Genomic DNA, 26,691 nt, shown 5'->3' with positions numbered 1-26,691 from the left:
TTTAGATAGGGAAGCATATTAAGTTAGTTAGGCAGGGGCTCTACTAATTGAGTCACACAGTGTATAGCCTTTTTTGCTTCAGTCATTTTTCAGAAAGGATCTTGCATTATTTTCCGACACTGGCCTGGACTGCAATCATCCTGCTTTTATTTCTAGTTGGAATTACCCACATGCCATGCAATGCAGGCCACCAGAAGACTATTTTTTTTAAACTTACAGGTATACCTTTTATGTCAAGTTCATAACCATTGTACTAATAGTATTATACTCTTGGGTTAACATCTTGTCATTCTATTAAACAAGCAGGTTATAAGCCAACCAAAATGATGTACTATTTGTAAATTGTTCAAAGCCCAATGTGAGTTTAATCACATAATGAATTTCATTATATTATTAGAGTACTTTCATTATTTTTCAATTTTTTTCTAATTAGTAGATGAAATACACTTTTAGTCTTCAAATTTATTTTCATTTAAAGCTTGTGTTGTTACATTTTATTCGCTTTTTTTGTCCAAAGAATTTTGCCTGTGTATTTCCTTTAGGATACACCTATTGATGGTATTCTAAACAGTGTTAATACACAGACAGAATATATAGCTTGGAGTCTAAGGACCAAAGCCATTGCCCGTATGAGATTCTCCTTTTCCCTTCTTGATTCCCCTTTCCCTTCTTTGTTAAGGAACACTCCCTACCACCACCCCTCCCATTGCCTTTTACCATGTATTTTCCCCCCTCAATGAGGTTTTCTTTCAATAAACCTTTGTATTTTTTTCTTGTATCTCTTTTGTATTCTTCGGTGTGGTACCACATGCTCTAAAATGTGTGATCAGATTCTAAAATATACTTTTACGTGGCTCACAGTCCACTAGGGATGCTCAACATTATTGCAGTTTCACAGTACAGGACATACTACTATTTTTGCTCTATTGTTGCCAAGTAACTCCAAAATTCACAGGTAAATACACTTACTTACAGCTACAATAGGATTTCTATTAGGAGAACAGAATATAGAACTCAGTCAATCTAACTAATAAAAATAATCAACAATTCTTGATCCATATGTATTTCTGTTAGCATAATATACATCTGGTTAGATATGTACTTTGGTATTTCTTACAGTTTTTATTTTTTTTATTTTTTATTTATTTGTTTATTTATTTTGCCAGTCCTGGGCTTGAGCTCAGGGCCTGAGCACTGTCCCTGGATTTTCTCAAGGCTAGAGCTCTACCACTTGAGCCTCAGCACCACTTCCAGCTTTTTTCTATGTATGTGGTACTGAGGAATCGAACCGGGGTCTTCATGCATGCTAGGCAAGCACTTTAACCACTAGGCCAAACTCCTGACCCCTTCTTACAGTTTTTAATGCAACATATATCCTGTGCGGTTTCTGAAGTCATGGGTCACTTGAAGCATAAATATGATGTAGGATAGTGTATTCTGTTTGATATGAAGTCTGTTGGCTCTTAATGTATGACTTGCTTCAATTTAGATGAGAAATGATAAGATAGTTTGTTGTATGTTTCAATAATTCTTTAAGATAAGAGTGGTTTGCAATGTGTCTGTATTACATCTATCTTTAACAACAGCTGTGTTAAAACCCTTCCTCTCCTAATCCCTTCCTCTTATAATAAAAAAAAAAACATATCAGTTCTGTAAAGGAACTGAAAACTATGGTCAATTAAACAGAATAATGTAAGTCATTTAAATTAGTCATGGTTATAATTATTTTCTGTAACTTTTAAGTCAAAGAAACATTCCTTGATTTGCCATATATAACAACAAAGAAGTTCAATTTTATCAGTGTTAGTTGAAAATTCTGACTAGACTTTTAGGTTTAAAAAATATAAGAATACAAGGTATCTTTGGTTTTAATCCCTACTTCATAAGATGTTTTACTAATTACTGATTAACATGCTATGTCTTTAGTTGCCTCATTATAATACTATTGTAAACATATATTGGAAAATATTAAAAGAATAGTCACCGATAATCTTTTATATTATTTTATTTTGTTTTATTTTTTGCCAGTCCTAGGGCTTGAACTCAGGACCTGGGCACTGTCCTTAGGCTTCTTTTGCTCAAGGCTAGGACTCTGCAACTTGAAGCACAGAGCCACTTAGTCACTCATAAACTTACCACAAAATACAATTATCACATAACACAATTGCTATTTGAATATTATCATATATTGAGCTGTGTTGTTCTTCCATGGGTATGTAGTGGTCACATTTTTAATACATTACTAGAAATAGGTAGTTTCTGCTTCTGAACATTGTATACTATTTCATATTCATTTATGGTTTATATAATATATATACATTGCAAATTTTAATTTTTGACATATTTTTGAACTTACATTATAGTTATTGGTTTTCTGTGTATTTGTACTTTTCTATAGTCTTAGACCCCTGCAAAAGCCATTGTGCATTATTTCTCTCCTTTGTATTACAGGGCTGGTACAGAAATATTATCTGTGCCATATCGTATATCATTCCCTGCTTCTAAATCACAATCTTCTCTACTCTTACATGAAATCTTCATTTGAGGCTGTAGCTCTTGAGATTTCCCACCTCACTGCTGTGCTAGATCAATCTAACTTTCCCTCTACATTTTCTGTGGATGTTGGCCACCTTTCCCACTTTCCTAAATTCATTCTGATCACATGTAGTTTCTTCTTTATCAATACTATTTAATTCTTTAATTCAAAGTGGGTAGCCTGACTGTGGCTCAAGCCTGTAGTTGTATAGCGCTACTCAGCAGCAGAGATCTCAGCAAGCCCAGGCACAAAAGGACCTGAGATTCTTACCTCCAGTTAACCTCTAGAAAAACTTGAAGTGGGGCTTGGCTCAAGGATATGGCAGTAGCTTTGAGCTGAAGAGCTCAGGGACAGCACCCAGGACCTACAAAAAAAAAAAAAAAACAACCAAAAAAGTGGTGATCGCTGCCTGTGCCCTTCCTTAATGTCATGACAATACCTAATTGGGTTGTTGAACTTTAGTGAATTTCAAAAAATTTTACTCTGATAACAATCATCAGAACTATTTTTTAAGTAAAAGATAAACTTATTTTCATTCTTTGATTCCATTCTCCATTCTACTGTAGTCTGTTTTCCAAATTGTAAATTTCCCCCTAGATTTCTTCTTCTAGTGATTCCTGAACTCCATTCTACCCATTTTATCCTTAATCTTTGAAAACTCCTTCCCTTTGATTCTTTTTCCTTACCTGATTCAGAAGACATTGGCCCAAATTGAATTCAGTTACTACTCGTTTCATTCTGTAGGTTGGATATCAGTCAACTAAGATTAGCCCTATTCCAAACACATTCTTCGAAATTATTTTCTGACTTATTTATACTAAGTGTTTCCCTAGTCTTTAGTCAGCTATTCCCATATTTCTTCTTTTATTATTTTAGCCTCTTAATTATTTTGAAGTGAACATTGTCTACTCCCATCCACATTTGACTCATGCACCATATTATTTTGCCTCCCTGTTCACTTACACATAAAGAATACCAGAAACTAATTATTGTACAGGAATATCATATATACATCTGAATCTGTAACTGTTAATTTTAAAGTTAGAAGTAAATAGAAGCCTAGTATCACCACACAATTCAAAATTAGGTTAGAAATCCTAGCCAGTGTGTGAAGCTAGAAATAATGTAGAAAGTTAAGAACTCCAGGAAAACAACTTTTTTTTTGGTAGGGGTAATGTATAGAGGGGCTACAGTTACATTCGCCAGGTAGTAGGTGCATTGCTTCTCAGATATTGATATCCCTTCTCATGGTTTTTGTCCCTGTTTCCCTCCCCACACCTCCCAGAAAACAAAAAAAAGTTATTTGAGGAAAAGATGATATTTTAAGAAGTACAGTATAAGAAATATAAGTTTACTAAAGTATCTAGATCTGGTATTACTAATTTGTGTGATAAGCAAGTGTATCATTTATACTCCACAACTGAGGGTTAAGGCTGGATATTGTGATGTACAATTGTAATCTTGGTAAACTGTACAGAAATCCAGTTTGAAAATTTGAACGAAACATCCATCAAAGAATGGTAATCAAATCTTGTATTTTCAAATTCTAAAGGAAATTTGTTTCCCATTAACATAAGATTCATTTTTCTAATAAAATTTTATAAATCAGGCTGAACACAATGGTTCACACAGGAAATTCTTGCCACTCAGGAGGTTGAGATCTTAGGATTGCAGTTCCAAGCAAGCCCTGTCACAAAAGTCTGAGAGACTCTTATCTCCAGTTAACCACTAGAAAACCGGAAGTGGTACTGTGGCTCCAGGGGTAGGGCGGTAGGGTTGAAATAAAGAGCTCAGGGACAACATCCAGGCCCAGCGTTCAAACCCCATGACCAACAACGACAACAAAAAAGTATACATATATATGTAATAAATTAATTAGTACAACTAGTTATATAATTCAAAAGTTAATATCCTTTCCTAGTAATTTTTATCATAAAAAATATTTATTATCAGATGTATCTAGAGCTATATCTATAGATATACATATGTACTAGCAAAATAACTTATTGACCATGCCATTCTCAAAACAAATCTTTTCAAACATTTAAATATGGTTTAACTACCTTCATTATCATACCAGTCAAACTACTATATTTAAAATAAAAATTCATAATCTTATTATTAATTCAATATACAATTAATAAGGTTAAATTTATATGTTGTTTATTTTCATTTTTTGTTGCTCTCTGAAATTGTCACCAAAAATAGACAAATATTATAATTATTTAATTTTTAAAAATTTAACATCTAACTTTAAATATCAATATTTAGGAATATTTAATGTAACATTCAAATAATAGCTTATACTTTCTATGGTTTGGTGGTATGATGACTTATTTAACTTAAATGACAGTGAAAAGTTACATTATGCTATATTATTCTTGTACATACTATGTGGTTTGGATGATACCTAAAACAATTTTACCTAAACTGTGAAATTGAAAATTATATTACTGACATATTGATTTATTTATATATTTCATCTAAAATTATCTTTTTATATTCCAGATATTACTGTTTTATATTGATATATTTGAATAGAAACATCTAAAGTGTCATTTCCATTATTAATACCATATATAATTATCATTCATTTCTACCAGACCGGTGGTAATTAATATTGGTGTTCTTTTAGGTATAGCTTACTTGAATGGAATATGTAGTGAAAAGCGAAAGTGTATTATTGCTGAAGACAATGGCCTGAATCTTGCATTTACAATTGCTCACGAAATGGGTCACAAGTAAGTAATAGTCATCACCATGCTACATAGAGTGCAATCTCTTTATTTGAATTATGTAATTTCATATGTATCTTTGAAATTTAGGCAAACAAGTAAAACATTTCTTCATTTATTTTTGAAAAATGTCACTGCTTTTCTTAAAGTTTTCCCCTCTAGTTCCCACTCAAAAACTATGTGGTTCATTTTCAACATAGTGCCTAGTAAGTATCACTGCTGTGATTATTTACCCTTTCTCCCACCATTTCTGTGTTCCCATTTACCCATCCAAATACAAAGGAAGAAGCAAGGCAAAAGGGAAAAAAAAGTGACAACAATGGAAAAAAAATCTCTTGTTTCCATTTCCTGGGGTCCATTTCAATAAATGTTATTTTGTATGATCAATTGCACATTATCTATTGAGCCCTTGTGATCCTCTAGCAGGAAAATTTTTTTCTTTGGTATCACTGTGTTTAAATGCCTAATGTCCTGTACAATCTATCATGCCACAGTCTACTTTTTAGTGTGTTTACTTGTGGATTTATAGATACATTCTAGTTACCAGAAATGAGGTAAACAGGCAATCTATATTTCTTTAGGTCTGGCTTACTTGGTTTAATATGAATTTCTCCAAGGTGTTCTTTTTTTTTTTTTGTGGGTCATGGGGCTTGAACTTAGCCGTGGCCCTGGCCCTCAGCTCTTCATCTCAAGGGTACAGCCCTATCCTTGAGGCAAGTCCCATTTCCTGTTTTCTAGAGATTAATTGAAGATAATAATCTCAGGTCCTTTTGTGCCCAGGCTGGCTTTCAACCTTGATCCTCAGATCTCAGCCTCCTGAGTAGCTAGGATTAAAAGCATGAGCCACCACAAGTGGCCCTCTATGTCTTTTTGTAAATTTCCTTACAAGTACTACAATATTATTCTTTCTGATGGATGAGTACAATTTCATTATGCATAATACACCACATTTTCTTGATCCATCTATCCACTGAGGTGCATCTGGATAGACTCATTCCATATCTTGTCTAATTGTAAATAGTGCTGTAATGAATATTGCTGTGCTAGTGCATATAGTGTGGCCTTGTTTGTGCTCTATTGGATAAATGCCCACAAGTGGGATTGCTGGGTTGTAGGGAAGATCTATAGTCTTTTGAGGAACCTCAATACTACTTTCAAGAGTGGTTGGACAAATTCATGTTCTCATCAACACTGCAGTGGCTTTCTCTTTAGGCCACATCCCTACCAGCATCTATTATTGTTAGCTCTCTTGACCATGACCATTCTAACTAGAGTAAGGTGCAATTTCAATGTTGATTAGATTTGCATTCCTTTGGAGACAGGGATGTTGACTATCTCTTCGTGTATCTGCATTTTGCATGTGTCTGTTTGCCTTTTTTTTTTTTGGCTAGTTCTGGGGACTGAACTTAGGGTCTGAATACTGTCCTTAGGCTTTCTTAAGGCTAGAGCTCTGCCACTTGAGCCACACAGCACCAGTTCTGGCTTTTTCTATGTATGTGGTCCCGAGGAAGCATGCTACCACTAGACCAAACGCCTGGCTCCATTTTTGCCATCCTTATTTCTTCTTCTGAGAAGAAGAAGAACCCTTAACAGGGTTGTTGCTTTGAATATCTGTTCGTTTTCTTGCTTTTGTTTTGGTTTGGTTTAGGGTTTTTTTGTGGTTGTTGTTTGTTTTTTTCCAATCCTGATTTTATTTTATGGGACATGGGGCTTGAACTCTGGGACTGGGCTGTATCCCTGAGCACTTCATTTCAAGGCTACCCATGTGCCACTGTTGGAGGTTTTTAGTCTTTCTTGCTTCCTGACCCGCAAGAGGGAGGAGAGAACAGGCCCCGACTAAGATGAGACCGAGAAAGGAAAGGGGCAGCTGGCAGTCCACACCCAGCTCTCCCTCACCAGAGGGAAGACACTTAGACATGCAAGGGAGACTGGTCAAAGCAAGACTGGTTTATTGGGAAAATACAATGGCTAGGTATAGGATGCAGGAGCCTATCAGCATAGAGGTGGGCAAGGCAGGGGGAGGTAGGCGCTGTCTGAGAGGGGGCTCCGCGGGGCCAATCCTAGTGGTAGAGGTAGCCTTACTTTACATCACAAACCACAGCCAAGCCTTCCAACCAGGTGACAGGCAGGTTTGATCCCAAGACCAGGAAATGAGCCCCACACCACAGCCCCAGTTCGTGTTTTCTAGTGATTAATTGGACATAAAAGCCAGCCCAGACTGTCTTTGAATCTCGATCCTCATATCTCAACCCCCTGAGAACCTAGGATTACAAGTGTGAACCACTTCACCAGCTTTCTAAAGCATTTTGAGAACCATCTTCTAGATCCTTCATTTATTACTCTGTTTCCTATTTGTATATATGTGTGTGTGTGATAGTTAAAGTTTCTTGAGTTAACATTTTTCTTGTGTTTTTTAAAAATGGTTTGTGCTGCCCACTTCGAATCAAAATGCAATTTAAAAGCATAACAGAACCCAATTTAAAGTAAAAAACCAAGCACAACCCTATAATTGCACAAACATTAAAGCAAAGGTCTTAAATCATAGACAGGTATCTCCTCTGTCTAAATATTCCTTAACTTTTGTTTGGTGAGGGGTATTATGGTGTAGGAAAGGAGATTATATATAGTTGTGTCCAGTGAGCAAGTCCTTCGTTAGCGATAAATCAATACAAATCAAAATATAACATGATGAGTCAATTAGCAAGAGTCAAAATGGAAACAAATAGTCTAACTTACAGATAGACAATTAGGAATCAATGAACTAAAGACAGGGAAGACAGAGAGAAGGACCAGAAGTAAAGGAAAACAAGTTAAAATGAAATGAAATAGAAATAATAAAAAAAGGGAGGCACAAGTAAGAATAGAAAAATAAAGAAAGGAAATGAATCGAAGGAAGAAAAGACCAAAATTTTTAAAATTGTGAATACATATTTATGTAAGTTTTAAAAATAAGAAAATAGAGACATAGAAAATTAAGCAATCAAAAATATAGCCAGAATTAAGTATACATAAAACTAAGAAAGACTAAGAGCATCAAAGAAAAACAACTGAGAACAATAACCAAAAAAGTAAGTTTTGCGATTTGTTTGAGAGACCTTTTGCCTCCTGGTCATCTAGTAGACAGTTTCTTAGTGGGAATTCTGCTTTCCTTACTGTAGTCAGTTACACTCATAGAAAGGTCTGGGTGACACAGGGTGGGGAGTAGGTAGATTCCTTATTTTACAGGTAGGAAGCATCTGTGGAGTTTGTAAGTTGGGCTCTGTATACAGGGTTGTTGAGTAATTGGATTCAGGTGTCTTCTTGATATGGGAATATGGCTGTTACTTAGACTCCCCCCAGTCAGGTCTGTCTGAACTTTACTTGTAACTCATAGTCAGCACATGAATTATCTAATTAGTTTGTTTGAATGGCCAGAATATACTTGGAATCTTTTTCAGGCTTCTACCCAGCTTACATTAGGCTTATATTAGGCTAGAACAAACTTGGAGTGTTTGTAGGTCTCCACCCAGCCTATATTAGGCTGCAATGGGAGGGAGAGTGGATGTTATTTGCTGCCTACCCTCTCAGCAGTAAACAATGTGGGTGTAGGCAGGACTGTGGCATATCTGGAATCAAGGACATTCCTCTGCATGTGGAGCCTTGCTCTTTCTCTTAGACCAACCTTAGATCATCCTTAGCTTTTGCAACCTGTCCAGTTTCTTTCTTTCTTTTTTAGTTGTTGTTTTTGATTTTCAGTGAGATTTTAGAGACTTTTGATTTTGTAATTCCAAGTTGCCCCACAGGGTATGAGTTGGCTGCAATATGTCTGGAATGTGGAGTTTGTCCTTAATCACTGCTGAGGAGGCAAGGCCACCTTTCCCTGTATGAGCCAGCCTTACCCTGGAGAGGGCTGCCTCCAATGGGGCAGTCCTTATCACATTCCTTTGCCTTTCTGGCAGTTTTTTTTGCCACTTTTGAAAGTGGCATTCCTTTTGGGTAAGGGGAGAGGTTCCCTTCCAGATGCTGTTCTCTGGGGTGGAGGGAGGATGTCTGTTGTGGGATACTCATGCTTTCCGTTGATGCTTTGGATTCTTTGAGATATGATGAGTTGTCTCTTCATCCTATTTGGCAAGGTTGGGCTGGCTTTGAGCCCAATCCTCAGATCTTAGTCTCCTGAGTAGCTAGGGTTACAGGTATAATCCGCCCATGTCCGGCCTATTTTAATATTCTTCACTCAAAGATTTTTAGGCAGCCAAAATAATAACTAATCATTTTCACTAACATCAAAAAAACACAGAAGTTGTATATTTTCTTTTAACAAAATAGAATTTCCTTGAGCTCTTTGTGTAAAGTTCTACCCATAAGTTTTTGTTCTTATTAAGTGCCCAATATTACTACCAAGGGTGGTCTGTGATAAGATAAGAAGCTATGACCAGAATATGTCACTTTGCTTTCTTCATAGAATAATGCATCAATTGAGGATTTGCATTTACATTCTTAACCACTGTACATTCTTCCATTGACTAGTTCTTTAATAATAAACTATTAATAAAAGGATTCATCACTGTCAGAGAGTGCACAGAACACACTTTCAGCAGCCCTGCCATGAAAAAGTTGTGGCTGACCCTTGTTAAGAAGTTGGTATTGTAGTAGGAAGTTGCATATATGTTTCTAGAAGAAACTGAAATGTGCTCTGCATTTATATACCTCTGCCCATGTGTATGTGCACATGCGCATGCATGTGTGTGTGTGTGGTGTGTGTGTGTGTATATGAATGCATGTGTTAAGATGTATTTCTGTGATGTAATTCTTTATAAAGACAAAATCTTGCTCTTTTTGTGTAGTCTTTGTTCTTTAGATTATATTGGTATAGAAATATGCATGAGCTATATATATTGTATAAATAGATATGTACTAATATAGGAAAATATATCCACTATGTAGGTATTGATGCACACATACATACACATGAATATGCTCACCATGTAGTTGTACAAATAGTTCAGTCCTTTTTGAAGACTGAAACCAAAAGTAAAAAAAAAATCTCTTTTCTTGTGGGTATGACTATGCTAAAATTTAGCACCTAATTAAATTCTTTACCTAAGCATAACCCATTTCTTATATGGTTTAAAATACATAAATATGTGGGAAATCATAATTTTAAGTTTATGAATAGCATAATCCTGTGATCATTTTCTGACCTTATTGTATCTGAATTACAAAACTTTACACGGGCTTAGCACATTGAGGCCAAAGTCTTCTGCTCCCCCTAAAAAAGGAAGGCAATATATTAACTTTAATTGGAGATGAGGATTGCCAAAGCTCACATAGCCAATAAGAGCTAGAGTGTATGTTCAAAGCCAAATGTGTACAAATACAAATCCCATGCGATTAATTAAATTGCTATGTCAGACATTTGGAAGAGTTCTGCTGACTAACTTAGCTCTACTTATCTGACTTCTAGGCCTGCTGCTCTAGACTATCTTCTTCAGCCATACCCTATGTTCCATCTTGTGTTCAGCACTGCAGTCACCCTAGATTTCTTACGATGTTAGCCATGTATCATATGTTTCTACAGGGCTCTCTTTACCTAAAACAGTCTTGTTTTCCATCTTTGAATCGTTGTGTTCTGCTCACAGGTCATATCAGATCAGCATCTACTTCCTAAATGAAAAATGCGGTGTAGATCACTCCCTCCAGGACACCTTAAAGGTGCCACTTTCCTTGTACATGTTTATTTTTGCTTCTCAAAAGATTCTCGTGGGATAGTGCTTGATATATTGTTTATTCAATAAATAACACGTTAAATGAGAAATAATTTAACGCTTATAGAGGTTATTAAGTAAATTATTCATATGCATAGAATGTAGTGAAATTTGCCTAGAAAGTAGATGTGGTTGATGTATTCAAATAATTTAGGATGTTTTATAATTCCTGGGACATTAAATAGGTAACCAGGTAAAATTTTGCTAAGTAGGCATATTCTACATTTTGAAATATGTCAAAGTTCACACAGTGAAGGACTTTCTCCCAATCTGGTCTATCAGTTGTTAATTCTACCCTACTAATACATCCAGAATCTGATTGCTTCTCACTCATTCTCCTTCCATCCTTTACTAATTGATTCCACATTCTTACCTTCATTATTGCAACAGTCTCTTGAATAATTTAATTTTCCAGCCCTGGATGCTGTCTTTAGTGTCTGAGCTGGAGATTGCTTTAAAATACAGAAAATTGTTTGGCTCATTTATTTCTTATTTCCTTTTCCTGTTTCTACCTTACACCGGTCCTCCAGAGTCTGGATGTTCTATATCCAGTTCACTAACTTTGTTTCCTTCATAAAAGTGGTACAAACTCACTGGTCTTTGTTATAACTTAAATGTGTGAAGCAAGTGCTTACATCAAGACAAGCATATTACTTCTGCTCTAGGAAAATATAAATAAAATTTCTTCCTGAACATATTGTTATTATTGAGCAATGAGGTGGAATTATTTTTCCTTAAACAGTTTCACTGGGTTTTGAACTAAATAGAAATTAAAAAGATACCTTGAATTTAAAACATCTCATATTCAGTTTAAAACAGTACAAAGAAGAGCTAGAAGGTTTCCTTCAGGATATGATATAAAGATGAAAAGTTCTTTCAGACAGAACTTAACAATATATCTTCAAAGTATAAAGGACCTATATGTAAAAACTACAAACTAACAGAACTAAAATTGGTAGTTTTTGTACATCTCAAAAGTCAAGTAGAGTGACCTATAGAGAAGAGAGAAAATACTTGAACACCAGATTGTTTTCTTGGACATACATATAGCCAATAAGTAAATATTATCCACTCTAAATCATAATAATAGTACAAAGGATGACTTCAAGTTGTTTTAAAATTTTGTTTTACAAACCTAATCAAAGAAATAGAGATAAGCTTTATGATTCAAAATGCAATTAGGCCAAAAAACTAAAAATGTTAAATGAGATACCTAAATTTAGAGATTTAAAAACATACTTTTAAAAACTCCACAGGTCAAAGAAAAAAATCATTATAAATTTACAATACTTTTATAGCTAAACAATAACAAATATAAGCAAATATGAGACATACAGATAAAGAATAAAGAAAGTAAGTAGCTGTAAATATAGATAAAATGAAATGATGGGGCTATACAAATGAAAAGAAAAGTAGGAGGAGAGAGCCATCACCCGGCCGTGGCACGGACCTGCCAGCTTCAAGGAACCAGAAAATCCAGGATTTATGAGTACCTCCATGGAAAAGTTTCCACTTCAGCTCACAGAAGGGCATTTGGAAGGAATCCCCTCCCCCCCCCCAGCCAAGAGTAGCACCACCTTTACTGTTGGCAAAAATCCGGCCAAGCGATCTGGAGCTTGAGGAGTGGTGCCATTTCTGCGAGCACCATTTGTTGAAGAGGCTGTCTTTCTTCCATTGTATTTTTTGGCTCCCTTATCTGAGTCCTCAGTTCTATTCCATTGGTGTTTAGGCCTGTTCTTGTGCCAGTACCAAGCTGTTTTGATTATTATAGCTCTGTAATAGAGTCCAAAGTTTGGTATTGCAATTTCTCCTGCGCTGTTCTTTCTGCTAAGAAGTCTTTTTGCTATACGGGGTCTTTTATTATTCCATATGAAATTTTGGGTTGCCTCTTTATTTCTTTAAAGAATGACATTGGAATATTGATGGGCTTTGCGTTGAATTTGTAGATAGCCTTTGGCAAGATTGTCATTTTCATGATGTTGATTCTTCCAATCCAGGAGCATGGAAGGTTTTTCCATTTCCTCAGTTCTGCTTTAATTTCCTTTTTCAGGGTTTTAAAGTTTTTATAAAAAAGGTCCTTTACATTCTTAGGTAAGATAATTCCTAGGTACTTTATTTTCTTTGAGGCTATTGCAAAAGGAGTTGCTTTCCTGATTGTTGCCTCGTTCATTTCACTGTTGGCATATAGGCAGGCAGTTGATTTTTGATTGGTAATTTTATACCCTGATAACTTGCCAAAGTTTTGAATCAGCTCAGGGAGCTTAGAATTAGAGTCTATAGGGTTCTTTAAATACAGAATCGTGTCATCTGCAAAGACAGAAAGTTTCACTTCGTCTTTCCCTATTTGGTTCCCCTTTATGCTTTATTCTTGCCTTATTGCTCTGGCTAGGAATTCTAATACTATGTTAAAGAGGAGTGGAAAGATGGAGCATGCTTGTCTTGTTCCTGAATTTAGAGGGAATCGCTTTAGCTTTTTGCCATTAAGTATAGTACTAGCTGTGGATTTGTCATTCACACCCTTTATTATATTTAGGAATGTTCCATAGATTCCTAGTTTCTCCAGAGCATTTACCATAAAGGGGTGTTGGATCTTATCCAATGCAAAGGCCTCATTTCTAAAATATATCAACAGCTCAAGAAATTGAATCAATCCAAAACTAATTTCCAAAGAAACAACCATCCCATTAAAAGATGGGCCAAAGACTTAAAGAGAGTCTTCTCTGAAGAAGAAATAAGAATAGCCTATAGACACCTGAAGAAATGCTCAACATATCTGGCCATAAAAGAAAGGCAAATCAAAACAACTCTAAGATTCCACCTCACTCCAGTTAGAATGGCCAGGTTCAAGAAAACTAATAACAACACATGCTGGAGGGGATGTGGCCAGGAGGGATCACTACTACACTGTGGGTTGGAGTACAAATTCATTCAATCACTATGGAAAGCAGTATGGCAGTAACTCAAAAGACAAAACATAGAGCTCCCCTATGACCCAGCAATTGCACTACTTGGCATTTACCCAATGGTCCAGAAACAAGGACATACTAAATTCACTAGCAAAAGGACGTTCATTACAGCACTATTTACCAAAGCAAAGATATGGAACCAACCCAGATGCCCCTCAGTTGATGAGTGGATCAACAAGATGTGGTATTTATACACAATGGAATTCTATGCTGCTGTCAGAAAGAAAAACATCACCCCATTTGTAAGGAAATGGAAAGACTTAGAAAAAAATCATATTAAGTGAAGTGAGCCAGACTCAAAGGCACATAGGTTCAATGGTTTCCCTTATTTCTCATAATCAGTAGAAACCTTGGACTCTCCTAGCAAAGATTTACAATATAACAAAATTTGGTTTCATAAGGCCATATAGAATGATGCTAAATGAAAGGACCTCCAGAATACAAAAACAAAAGCCATATAATGAGTGATTATTTTCCAATGTACTATGTTATCTATCATTTCTTTTGCTGTCCCTTGGTTATCTTATATTGTTACAGTATTTCTCCTGGTTATCTGATATATTTTATATATGCTTAATTGGTTATTTGAAGTTGGATAGGGAAGGGAGGAAAACAAGATGAGGGGCTGGTATTGGGGGACAGAATGGGAACCAACACACAAAAAAGGGTATCAATGTATGTGATGTAATGCACCATCTATCTGGTAAACATAATATAACCCTTCTGTTAATTACAATAACATTTTATGAAAAATAATAGAAAATTGGGAGGAGAATATCATAGTAAAATTCAACACATATTGTATAAAATTTAAAAAACTAAGGGCAGTGCCTTTATTGGGGAGTATGGAAGACAGTGATAGAGGATGACATTGATCAAGATTCACTGTATTCAAATACTACTTAGTTGAATGGCAACTTCTCTGGGTACAATTAAATAAATATAAAACTAAACCACAAGTTACATATTTTCCTCTTGGTCTTAAGACAATGCATATTTCAGAAATTTCAAGTGTCATAAATTCACCTGTAAATAACTTGTAATACAGTATTCAAATAGAATGGAACATTCTCACAATGGACATTCCAAAAAAAATGGAAGTAACTAGTTTCAGTCAGTGGTAATGTTTTGTAGCTAGTGGAAAGAAAGATAGAAGTACATATTTCTCATATGAATGAATGGGTTTGGAGAAGAGTGTGTTATGAATAGGAAAGACATGGGTTAGTAGTAATATAAGCATTGCTTGTGAAGCAACATAAATGTAGACAGAAAGACCCAGGCAATGTAAAAATCAATCCAGAGCCAAATTCATCATCACCATTTAATTCCTTCTCTTATTTTCCTTCAGTAAAAATAATTTATAGCTGAAAGATAAATTTAAAATCTAAAGAATATATTATTTTTCATTCCTGATAGATTCTCTTATACTTTACTTAATTCTATATTGATTAATTGTACAAAGTGTGATTTTATAGCACCAAAGCTTTTTTTTGCCAGTCCTAGCCTTTAGTCAGGGCCTGACCACTGTTCTTGGACTTTCACAATGCTAGAACTCTACCACTTGAACCTCAGCACCACCCGGGTCTTTGTGCATGCTAGGCAAGCACTCTTCACTAGGCCAGACTCCTGGCCCAGCACCAGGGGTTTTTAAAATGCAAGATAAAACTATACTTAAATGTTATATGTAAATGCAAATAGGCAAATTACTCATGAAAGTGAAATAGATTATAATGGAAGAAAAGATGGAGGAACATGAGATGAAAGTAGTGGCACCAGACATCAGGGTCTATTATGATATTCTAATAACTAAGATTATTTACATATAATCAGATATCTAGATAGAAAAAACTATCACAAAAAGATCCATGGTATACTGATACCTGATATCTGGTCAAGGTAAGGTACTGCAGATAAATACTGAAAAATGGACTATTAGGAACAATGAAGTAGCACAAATTCTCATATGTACGGAACTGGAAATGAAACCTATTCAAGAGCTGACAATCATCCTCAGATGAGATAAAGACTGAAATGGGAAGGTAGGACATTGGAGAGAAAACTGTGGGCTACTATCTTAGAAAACAACCCAAAGAAGTTCTTTGACCTCATTGCATTGTGAACCATAAAGGATTTGATAAATGGCTAAAAAGAGCCATCAATAGAATTGATTTTTTATTTCAATAACATTTTTAAATATTTAATTTATATTGGACTAAATGATACATACATGATATATAGATGCAATACATGGTACATTTATATTGTATTTATTCAATATGACAGTATTAAATGATAACAAACACTATAAAGAGGGCAACAAATGGATATTAGTCATATGCTTAGAAAACAAACACTATTAAAGTATTTCTAAATAAAGAAATGTTATTAGTGTGTAACAAAAACACATGATTTAAAAATGTTTGTAACATTTATTCACTGCAGGCAATTTTGTTAGCTAGTACTCAAAATGGACCTACAGTTGTATGCTTTATTAAAATATATATTTAAGAGAAAGGTTTAAGTAAATACCTGTGGGTGTGCTTGTGTGTGTGTGTGTGTGTGTGTGTGTGTGTGTGTGTGTGTGTGTGTCTGTTGGTCTTGAGGTTTGGACTCAGGACCTGGACTCTGTCCCTGAGATTTTTTTTTTCAAGGCTAGGCCTCTGCCACTTGCACTACAGCTCCATTTCCAGAGTCTTGGTGCTTAACTGGAGATAGGAGTATCTTGCTTGGGCTTCAAACCTTGATCCTCATATTCTGCCTTCTGAGTAGATAGAATTACAAGCATGAGCCACTGGCAACTGGCTGGTTTTAGTCGCTTTTTAATCTTTTAAAAATCTCTACTTCTTTTCTGATATAATGTCTTTCTTTATATAGATTCAAGTTTCTGTTCTATTTTCCCTCTTTCATTATTATCTTCACTGTATTTATCTTCAAATGGTTATACAGAGGAGTTGGTATCTATTTACCATAGCAAAGATATGGAACCAACCCAGATGCCCCTCAGTTGATGAGTGGATCAACAAGATGTGGTATTTATACACAATGGAATTCTATGCTGCTGTCAGAAAGAACAACATTGCCCCTTTTGTAAGGAAATGGAAAGACTTAGAAAAAATCATATTCAGTGAAGTAAGCCAGACTCAAAAGAACATAGGCTCAATAGTTTCCCTTATTTGTCATAATCAGTAGAAACCTTGGGCTCTCCTAGCAGAGATTTACAATAGAACAAAATGTAGTTTCATAAGGCCATATAGAAGAGAATGTCGCTAAATGAAAGGACCTCCAGGATATAGAAACAAAAGCCATATAATGAGTGATTGTTGTCCTTAATGTACTATATTATCTCTCATCTCTTTTGCTGTCCCTTGATTATCTCATATTGCTGCAGTATTTCTCCTGGTTATCTGATATATTATATAAATGCGTATTTGTTTATTTGAAGTCAGATAGGGAAAGGGGGAAAACAAGATAAGGGGTGAGGTTGAGGGAGGGAATTGGGGACCAAGACATGAGAAAGGATATCAATGTATGTGAAGTAATGCACCTTCTATCTGGTGAATATAATGTAACCCTTCTATTATTTACAATAAAAATATATTGGGGTAAAAAACAAAGGAGCTACCATTTCAGAGCAGTTTATAAGTATCTTTTGCTTTTCAAGATGAAAGCAAAATACAAAGGAAATTTTTTTATACTGAAAATCGCAAAAATTCAATGAAATCAAAATTAGAAGGACAAAATACCTTGAAATAAACTTCCAGCTTTTTTTTTATTACTCCCAAATTTGTTACTTCCATAGAATGGATAAGCCTTTATAACCACATAGAGGATCATGAAAGTGGCCTAAATAAAGTAGAAGGCATTTTTGATATTTTGATAGAAACAATACCATAAAGTGATACTTGACTGCATGTAAGTTTAATGAGATTTGTTGAAGGAACTAATAGAATTTTCTTTTTATCACTTTTATTAGACATACCAAATGGAAAATTAATATGCAACTATCAATATAAGAAATTATTATTAAGGCTGAAAAATTTATATGGGAACATAAGGAGTTGCCAGATCTAACTGTATTCTCAGCCAGTTTCTTGCTAATGTCAACTGCTAGCAGAGTAAAACACATTCTACCTGCTAGCAAGGAGAACTACAGAAATACAGCACATACATAAATATATACACGATTTATTCTCTAGTTGATTTGTTCAGTTGTGTGTGTGTGTGTGTGTGTGTGTGTGTGTGTGTGTGTGTGTGTGTGTGTGTGTGTGTATGTACCAGTACTGGGGCTTGAACTTGGGGCCTGGGTACTGTATCTGAGCTTTTGTTTCTCAGAGCTGGCACTTAACTACTTGAACCACAGCTCTACTTCCACTTCTGGCATTTTGGTGATTAACTGGATAGTAGAGTCTCATAGACTTTCCTGGGTAGGCTGACTTTGAACCATGATCCTCAGATTTTAGAAAGTTTGAGTACTTAAGATTTCAGGCTGGAGCCATTGGAACCTGGATTCTTGGATTCTTACTAGATCTTTCAAAAGTTCAAACCAGATTGGCAGGAAGTGTGCTTTGCATCAAAACTAAATTTTATAGAAAAATGTTACTGCTTTTATACTTGATACTTTGTTTAGACAGTTATTTACTTTAAGTATAAACAATTTGTTGAAGTTAATGAGCATAATGTGATTCCAGTTGTGCAGGTGCAACAACAGGCTTTCTGTTTACATTTCTTTCTTTTTTTTCCTTTTATTTGCCTGAAAGAAGTCATTATATATTTAATTTAAAAAAATCAGGGCTGGCAAGCAATGGAAACAACCCAAATGCCCTACTACAGATGAATGGATACAAAAAATATGACACACACACATAAACATATATATATACATATATATACCTATATAGTGGAATTCTACATAGCCAACAGATGAGATAAAATAATGGCATTCGCTGGGAAGTGGATGAAACAGAGCAAATCATGCTGAGTGAGATAAATTAAAAACAAAGGATGATGTCCTTAATATGTGGATATTAGATCCAAACAGTACAAGAGCGATGATTCAATATTCAGGTACCCAAGGTTATGGACATGGTCTTAGATATATAAACATAATTACATGGGCATAAAAATCTATGACGGGCTATATAATCTATAGACATAATGTTTTATTATATAAGTTAATTTGTATCTATGACATCCAAACTCTCAGCTTTATCTTAATTAATTCTAAAATCTATGTGCCAGTGATTACATATTGAAATTCCCTTCTTGAATATTTGTTTGTTAAACATGACATTTGAAATAAGATATAAAAATCAATGTTAATAAAAATCTAAAAAATAAAACTAAAAGAAAAAATCAGGGCTGGGAAGATGGCTTAGTGGTAGAGTGCTTGACTAGCATGCATGAAGCCCTGGGTTTGATTCCTCAATACCACATAAAGAGAAAAAGCTGTAAGTGGCACTGTGGCTCAAGTGATAGAGTGCTAGCCTTGAGCAAAAGATGCTCGTGACAGTGCCTAGGAACTGAGTTTAAGCCCCATATCTGGCAAAAAAAATCGGTCGACATATAAGCACACAAAAATTAATAAGAAAAAATGGAAACTAGGAAGATAGAATGGACAGGAGGTTCAATAGAAGGCATAAGGGCTCATAAACATTAAAACAAAAGTATGGCTGGCTGTAGCTTTTTTAACATATATTTTATATTGTTTCTAGTGGCATTTCTGTGATGTATGTAGGCAAATGTACAGCTCAAATTGAAGCAAACAACTTTAACCATATTATCTTTGTATTTTTCAAATTTATAATTCTCTAAGTTAATGGAAAAATTGTTTAGTTGTCTATGTAATTCTATATACGTTTATAGATTAGTAGACATTCGTTTATTTTTGAAATGTAGACTGAAATCAAGGAGTTGGTGTCTTACTCCTGTAGTCCTAGCCACTTAAGAGACAGAGATTTAAGAATAAAGATTTAAAGCCAGCCTAGGCAGAAAAGTCTTGAGACCTCATCTCCAAATTTAGTTTAGAATTGTGGCTCAGGTGGTTAAACACCATCCAAGCAAGCAAGTTTGCATACACAGGTCCTAAATTCAATCCCTAATACTGGCACACACACACACACACACACACACACACACACACACACACACACACACACACACACACACAAACACACCCGCGTGCGGGCAGGGGAAAGACTTACCTAAATAATTTCGCTAATTCTTTTTTTTTTTTTTTTGTCCAGTCCTGGGGCTTAAACTCAGGGCCTGAACACTGTCCTTCAGCTTTCCACAAGGCTAGCAATCTACCACTTGAGCCACAGCACCACTTCCAGCTTTTTCTATGTATGTGGTACTGAGGAATTGAACCTGGGTCTTTGTGCATGCTAGGCAAGCACTCTACCACTAGGCCATGATAATTCTTTTAAGTGACAGTAATTTTTGTTCTATAAGCACTTACATTCTAGGTGGTGAAAGTTTGAAGACGCCACTTAAAATTTACTAGAAATACCAGATGTTCTCCTAGATATTTCATTTGTACCTAATTTTAAGGTCAATGCAGTTAAAGATTGTGAGAATCATCAGCTAGAAATTATTAAAGATTCATTTGTAGAAATAGGAAAAGCTTAACATTTGACCTAGAATCATGAATGCAGTTTATCAGAGGAAAATATCATGGTAGAGAGGAACTATGCAAAAGGTTAAGGGCAAATAAACTTTCAGAGGAAAATGGAGTGAAATTATGTTTATTTGGTCTCAGAATTTTTGAGTAAATAAATATCATGTGCTAAAATGCAGTTTCTAATCCAACATCAGCATGCCCTAAGGTTCTGGTGCAAGAGGCCCATTAGTCACATATTAAGCCCTCTAATTGTCAATAAAACTTAGAAGATTTTGCAGAAGAAGCTGGCTTTGTCAGATGAATACATTCAAAAGTTCCAGTATCTTTGCACATAGCTTAACAACATATTGAGTTAAGGGGCTGACATTATAATGGTCCAAGTGTAGAGAACATCAGCCTCTGTTTTCACTGATAGGAGCCGAGGAGAAAAATAATAGATATGCAGGGGGATTTTAAGGAATAGAGAACTAACAGGATCCAGCCATTGCTTGGCTACATACTGGCATGAGATTGAGAACAGTATTTCTCACAAGAAATAAAGTCTTTGAAGGTACTACCTGGAATTTTTTTTATCTCTGTGACTCCTTCTTATGCAGCACCAAACATGTGTTTTTCAATAAATATATGATATGTAACGCATGACATTATCTTTTGTGTCCTGTATTTCTGTTTTCTCTCTGTGTGGGGCTTGAACTCTGGGCCAAGGCACTATGCCTGAGTTCTTCATCTCAAGGCTACCACTCTATCTCATTGAGCCACTACTTCCCATTTTCTGGTGGTTAAGTAGAGATATGAGTCTCACAGACTTTGGGGCTGGGCTAGCTTTGAACCACAATTCTCAAATCTTAGTCTCCTGAGTAGCTAGGATTACAGATGTGAGCCACTGGTGCCCAGAGGTATTTTCTTACTAAAACAAATATATTTTATATCTGACTCTGAACTGCTTTATGTAACCTTTGGCAAGACTTGGTAAAACAGGTAATTCTTGCATTGTTTCATGCTTATTGATTCAGACTATGAAAGTAAACACAATCTTGAAAAATATTTGATAATCTTTCATGCCTGTGTTTCTCTTTGAATATCATATCAAGATACATATATTTACTAAATTAAATGATTTTGTGTTATTTTATATACATTTAATCTACTTTCAATTAGAAGTTGTGATTGCTTTTGTCTTCCGTGTATCCTTTTTTTCTTGTATTAATTCTTTCCGCATAATATGTGTCTTTCAATGGGATATGATAGATCATGAAAAATGTTAATATAGTCAGCAGATTAAAATATTACCATTTACAAATCAGATACTCTCCATATATGTGAGTGATTTGTAAGTGTTCTTTGATGTTTTAAAACATCAAAAGGGACTATCTTCAAACTCCAAATAATTCCCCAGCTTTCTGCAGGATATCACAAAACTTTCTGGCAGAGAATTTTAAACAAGTTGAAAAGTTTTATAAGATAAAAATATTTTTTCAGTTGACTTGACAACCATGTACAATGTTAGTAGAGATTTTATTTGCTCAAGACTCTGTCAAAATGAATTTAAACTGGGATTATTAAAATGTACTTCAATTGCATAGTTTATGAAGAGGTGTTACTTATGTCTTACTTAAAAAATGTTTTCCATATTGTGCATGCTACTTGGTTACAAAGGTTTATGTATAGAGGTACATTTCTGCAAAAACAGCACAGGCATAGAAATTGATTTGGGTCTCAATAAACTGGCAGTGAAATGGAGCTTGATACAGAAAAGAGAATTACTCCAGTGGGGGTGATTTTGAGGTCTGTCTGCTTGCTCTCAGATTATGAGTCACAACAGCCCTATTAACCTCAGTATCTTCCCATCTGCTTACTAGAAATCACTATAATAAAAGCATTATGAAGATACTGGGAGGATTAAATGATATCATTGTAAATGACTAATACAGTGACTGGCCCAGTAAAGTTTCACAATTAATTATTTTATTATGAACTTTAGAATCAGAACTGAGTAGTGTCTCCTGATACTTCCAGAAGTATATTCAAAAGCATTGCCCCATCCCAAATTAGTGATAATCTTGTCTGTAGTCATTTATAATAGCTTGATCACCAAATTTTTGGTGCTAGAAAGTAATTTGAAACATGACAATCAGGGCCCCTAAAAGAAAATACATTTTGGATGATAGCTTATAATATTTTTATTTCAAAATCTCTGGTAATTTCCAAATTCCTAAAGCATGGAAGGAGTCCAATAATATAAATATTTTTAGGAAGATTTGTTATTACTGGAAAAGACAAGTTACTTTGCAAAAACAACAGCAGTGGTTTGAAATAGTGCATCCTAGGAAGTTTAAGGTGTTCCACACCAAGTATCCATTGATTATTTGGTCAGCCTAGGGTACCTATGTACCTGATACCTGGCTACAGCTAGAATCTTTGTGGAAATGACATAGTAATCAAGTGGGTCAAATAAGGACTGAACAATTAGCGGTGGTTTTCCTTACCAATTCCCCAAACAGTTAGCAATTGGTGATCCTTGCCAGTTCTCAAATTTGTGCCATACTTGCCAATGCTTATTTTCATTTAATATTTCAAATAATTCATGTCATTGTAATATTCTTGTTTTTCTCTTAAGTATATGCTTTGAACAGATAAAGAAAAAAACAATAAATTACCTTTAATGATAATTTTCTATTTATGTGTCTTTTGGTAAATAATATGTGAACTAAAATTATCTAAGAAACTTGTTTTATAATTCTCTGTAACCATAGCAATAGGAATAAAAATGAGATAACAGCTAACAAAAGCATTTAGAATTGACAGAACTTGTTCTTAACCCTTAACCAATACTCTGGTTAGAAAGAAGAAGGAAAAATAATGTGACTTCATTAGTCTTCACTTGGAAAACTTTTTGACTAGAAAATGCATTTTTTTCAAAAAAGAAAGAAAATCCAGAATAGAACCATATGAAGAATGTGTTAGATTAAAGGTGCTTCTAGAATATCCAGTTAGAGGAAAGCTGTATTTCCAGAACTGAATTTCAATTAAGCAATAGATCTAGGGTTCATTTGTTGAGTAAAGATAGCCGAGAGAAGTGACTTTCACTGGAGAGAAAAGAAGATGGTGAAATGCAGCAGATGGAAAAGTATGAATAATTAATAGGGAATGTGATTTGAGATTTTGATACAAGACATTCATCCAGCTTGGGCAGGAAAGTCCCTGAGACTCTTATCTCAAATTAAACACCAAAAACGCAGAAAGTGGAGTTATGGCTCAACCATAACTGGTTGCCTAGAGCACGAAAGTTCACAGTGATCAGTTCCTGAGTTCAAGCCCCAGGACTTGCACCAAAAGAGAATAAAAAAGGCATTGATTCACCAAAAAAAAAAACAAGGATGTAAAATAAAGCTGGGTTCAGTGGTTCATGCCTGTAATCCTAGCTAATCAGGAGGCTGAGAACTGAGGATCAAGTTCAAAGCCTGCACAGGCACCAAAGGACCCTAGACTCTTATCTCCAATTAACCTCTAGAAAATGGGAAGTGGGGCTTGGCTCAAGGGTAAGATGGCAGCCTTGAGCTGAAGAGCTCAGGGACAGCAACCAGGCTGAATTCAATCCCCATGACCCACAAAAAAAGAAAGAAAGAAAGAAAGAAAGAAAGAAAGAAAGAAAGAAAGAAAGAAAGAAAGAAAGAAACCAAGGATATAAAATAGATAAAAGAATGACTACCTTCATGTTTCATAGATCATATAAAAATATCCATATAAACATAACTGTGGTCTACCTTTTGATATAGGTAACTTAAGCTTGTACTTGTTTGACTGGAGAATGTTCTATATTAAATAAAAATATTTTTAGTTAGGTTTAGGTAATACAATTATAAAAATAAATCAGAAGTAAGCACTGAAGTTCAAAGTGGTAGAACTTTAGACTTGAGCAAAAATGCTCAGGGACAGCCCGAAGCTCCCAAGTTCATAACAAATAATGGACAAAATAATAAATCAAGAAATAACTCAATCTAAAATCTTGATTTTTTATGTCTTTAGTTTAAGTATTATTTATTTTAGTTAAGTAAGTTTACAAAGGAATTGCCATTTAACAAAGTAGTTTGTGAATACAGTGCATCTTGATCGTCATCCCTTTCAACAATTGCACTCATCAGTTCCCCTAATAATCGCTTCCTCACTTTTAATTTTGTTTGACATTGAATTCTTGAATACATTTTTCCCCTCTTCTTCTCTTCATTTGAGTACTCCCTGTACCCCACCCAACCTCTTTCAAGTACCTGCTTCCTGGTTTATTTTGTTGAACTTTGACTTTATCTTTTTAAGAAATTTCACTGAGTTGTTCAGTTAATTCATCTCTATACACTTGCATGCCACTCAATGTACTTCTAAGCGTATAAGTTAAATCTAGATTCCACATGTGAGGGAAAACCTGGAGTTTTTGTCCCTCTGGGCCTGACTTACTTCACATAACATAACCTTTTTCCTTTTCTTTACAAGTCTTTCCATTTCTTTACAAGTGGTATAATGTTATTCTTCCTAATGGATGAGTAAAATTCCACCATGTATATATACCACATTTTCTTGATCCACTCATCCATTCAGGGCTGTGGCAAGAAGTGCTGCAATCAGCATGGCTGTGCTGATGGCTTAACTGTATCCTGATTTGTATAAATGTCCAGCAGTGGGACTGATAGTTTACAGGGTAATTCTGTTTATTTTCAGGAACTTCCATCGTGCTTTTCATAGTGATAGAACAAGTCTGCATCCCCATCAACAGCACATTAGAGTTTTGATGCCAATCTCTCCAGTGCCTGTTATCATTTCTTTTGTTGATAATGATCATTCTTACTGGAGTGAGGTGGAATCTCAATCTTGTTCATTTTGTATTTTCTTTATGGTCAGAAATATTGAGTATTTCTTCATGTGTCTATCAACTTATGTTATTTCTGAGAAAACTCTTCTTTAGCTTATTAGCACATTTATTAATCAAGTTGCTCGGTTTTCAGGGTTTAATTTTTTAAATGCTCTGTATTTTAAATGCTCAGATATTAATTTTATGATGTATAGCTGAAGAAAAAAAAACTTCTCCCATTCTGTAGATTGTCTTTATAGCTCATTAGTTATTTCCTTTAATGCTGCTTGATGCAGTCACATTAATCAGGACTTTCATTGAATTGCTTTCCTTCTGGATCTTTACTCAGAAAGTTCTTTTCTCTGCCAAGGAGTCCGAATGCGTCTCCGACTGGTTCTTAAAATAGTTTCAAGGTTTCAGGTATGACATCCAGGTCTTTGATCCACTTTGAAATGATGCTGGTGCAAGGTGATTAATAAGAGTCCAGTTTCCACTTTCTGTGTGTGGACATTGAAGTTTTCCCATCACCAATTGTTGGAAAGATGATTTTTCTTCCAACCTATGTATTTTCTTTCTTTATCAAGAATTAGCTAATTATAGGTCTATGAGTTTATTTCTGGGTCTTTTATTAGTTTATTTTTTTGTTCCAGAGGCCTGTTTTTTGTTTGCTTGTTTTTTTTTCCTTTTTTGTTTCTTAACAACCAAGCTGTTTTCAATATTGTAGTAGCTTGAATTTTATACCTCTACCACTAATTGGATAAACATATTTTTTCCAAATAAGTATTTTAACTATGATTTAATTGCAGTAATGAAAAGTTTTTCAATCATACTTATTTAATTATTCAATGTTATTCTAAACCAGCATGGGGATCAATCATGACAATGACCACCCATCCTGCGCTGAAGGTCTTCATATCATGTCTGGTGAATGGATTAAAGGGCAAAATCTTGGTGATGTTTCCTGGTCTGCATGCAGCAAGCAAGACTTGGAACGATTTCTCAGGTAGGAAGGATGCCTCTTGCTGTTTCATTGTGAATGTTTTCATGCACCTTTTCTACTGCTGATCACATCAGGAAGCATGACCAAGTAAACATGCCACCAGAGTAAAAAATCAAAGCATTTGATTCTATTCTTGGCCTGTCTATTGCCTCATGTTCTGGCAGGGGATGTATAATTTAACACATCTAATTTTTAATTTCTTCTTTTATTTTTTCAAATGAGAAGATGGTCAAAATGAGTTATAGGTTTGA

At 35.0% G+C, this 26,691-nt stretch overlaps 1 protein-coding gene across 1 annotated transcript in view; it reads left to right on the top strand.

Moving 5' to 3' along the window:
- Positions 1-26,691, top strand: part of Adamts19 (ADAM metallopeptidase with thrombospondin type 1 motif 19) — a 239,548-nt gene that overhangs the window by 91,868 nt on the left and 120,989 nt on the right. Inside the window, exons 8-9 of the mRNA XM_090331069.1 lie at positions 5,172-5,277; positions 26,303-26,443. Of these exons, the coding sequence (XP_090187195.1) occupies positions 5,172-5,277; positions 26,303-26,443 (247 nt within the window). The remainder of the gene's footprint in view (positions 1-5,171; positions 5,278-26,302; positions 26,444-26,691) is intronic.

Source organism: Megascapheus bottae, chromosome 4, assembly GCF_031878675.1.
Source record: "Megascapheus bottae isolate mThoBot1 chromosome 4, mThoBot2.hap1, whole genome shotgun sequence".
Taxonomy (NCBI): domain Eukaryota; kingdom Metazoa; phylum Chordata; class Mammalia; order Rodentia; family Geomyidae; genus Megascapheus; species Megascapheus bottae.
This window is presented reverse-complemented; position numbering and strand designations above follow the sequence as displayed.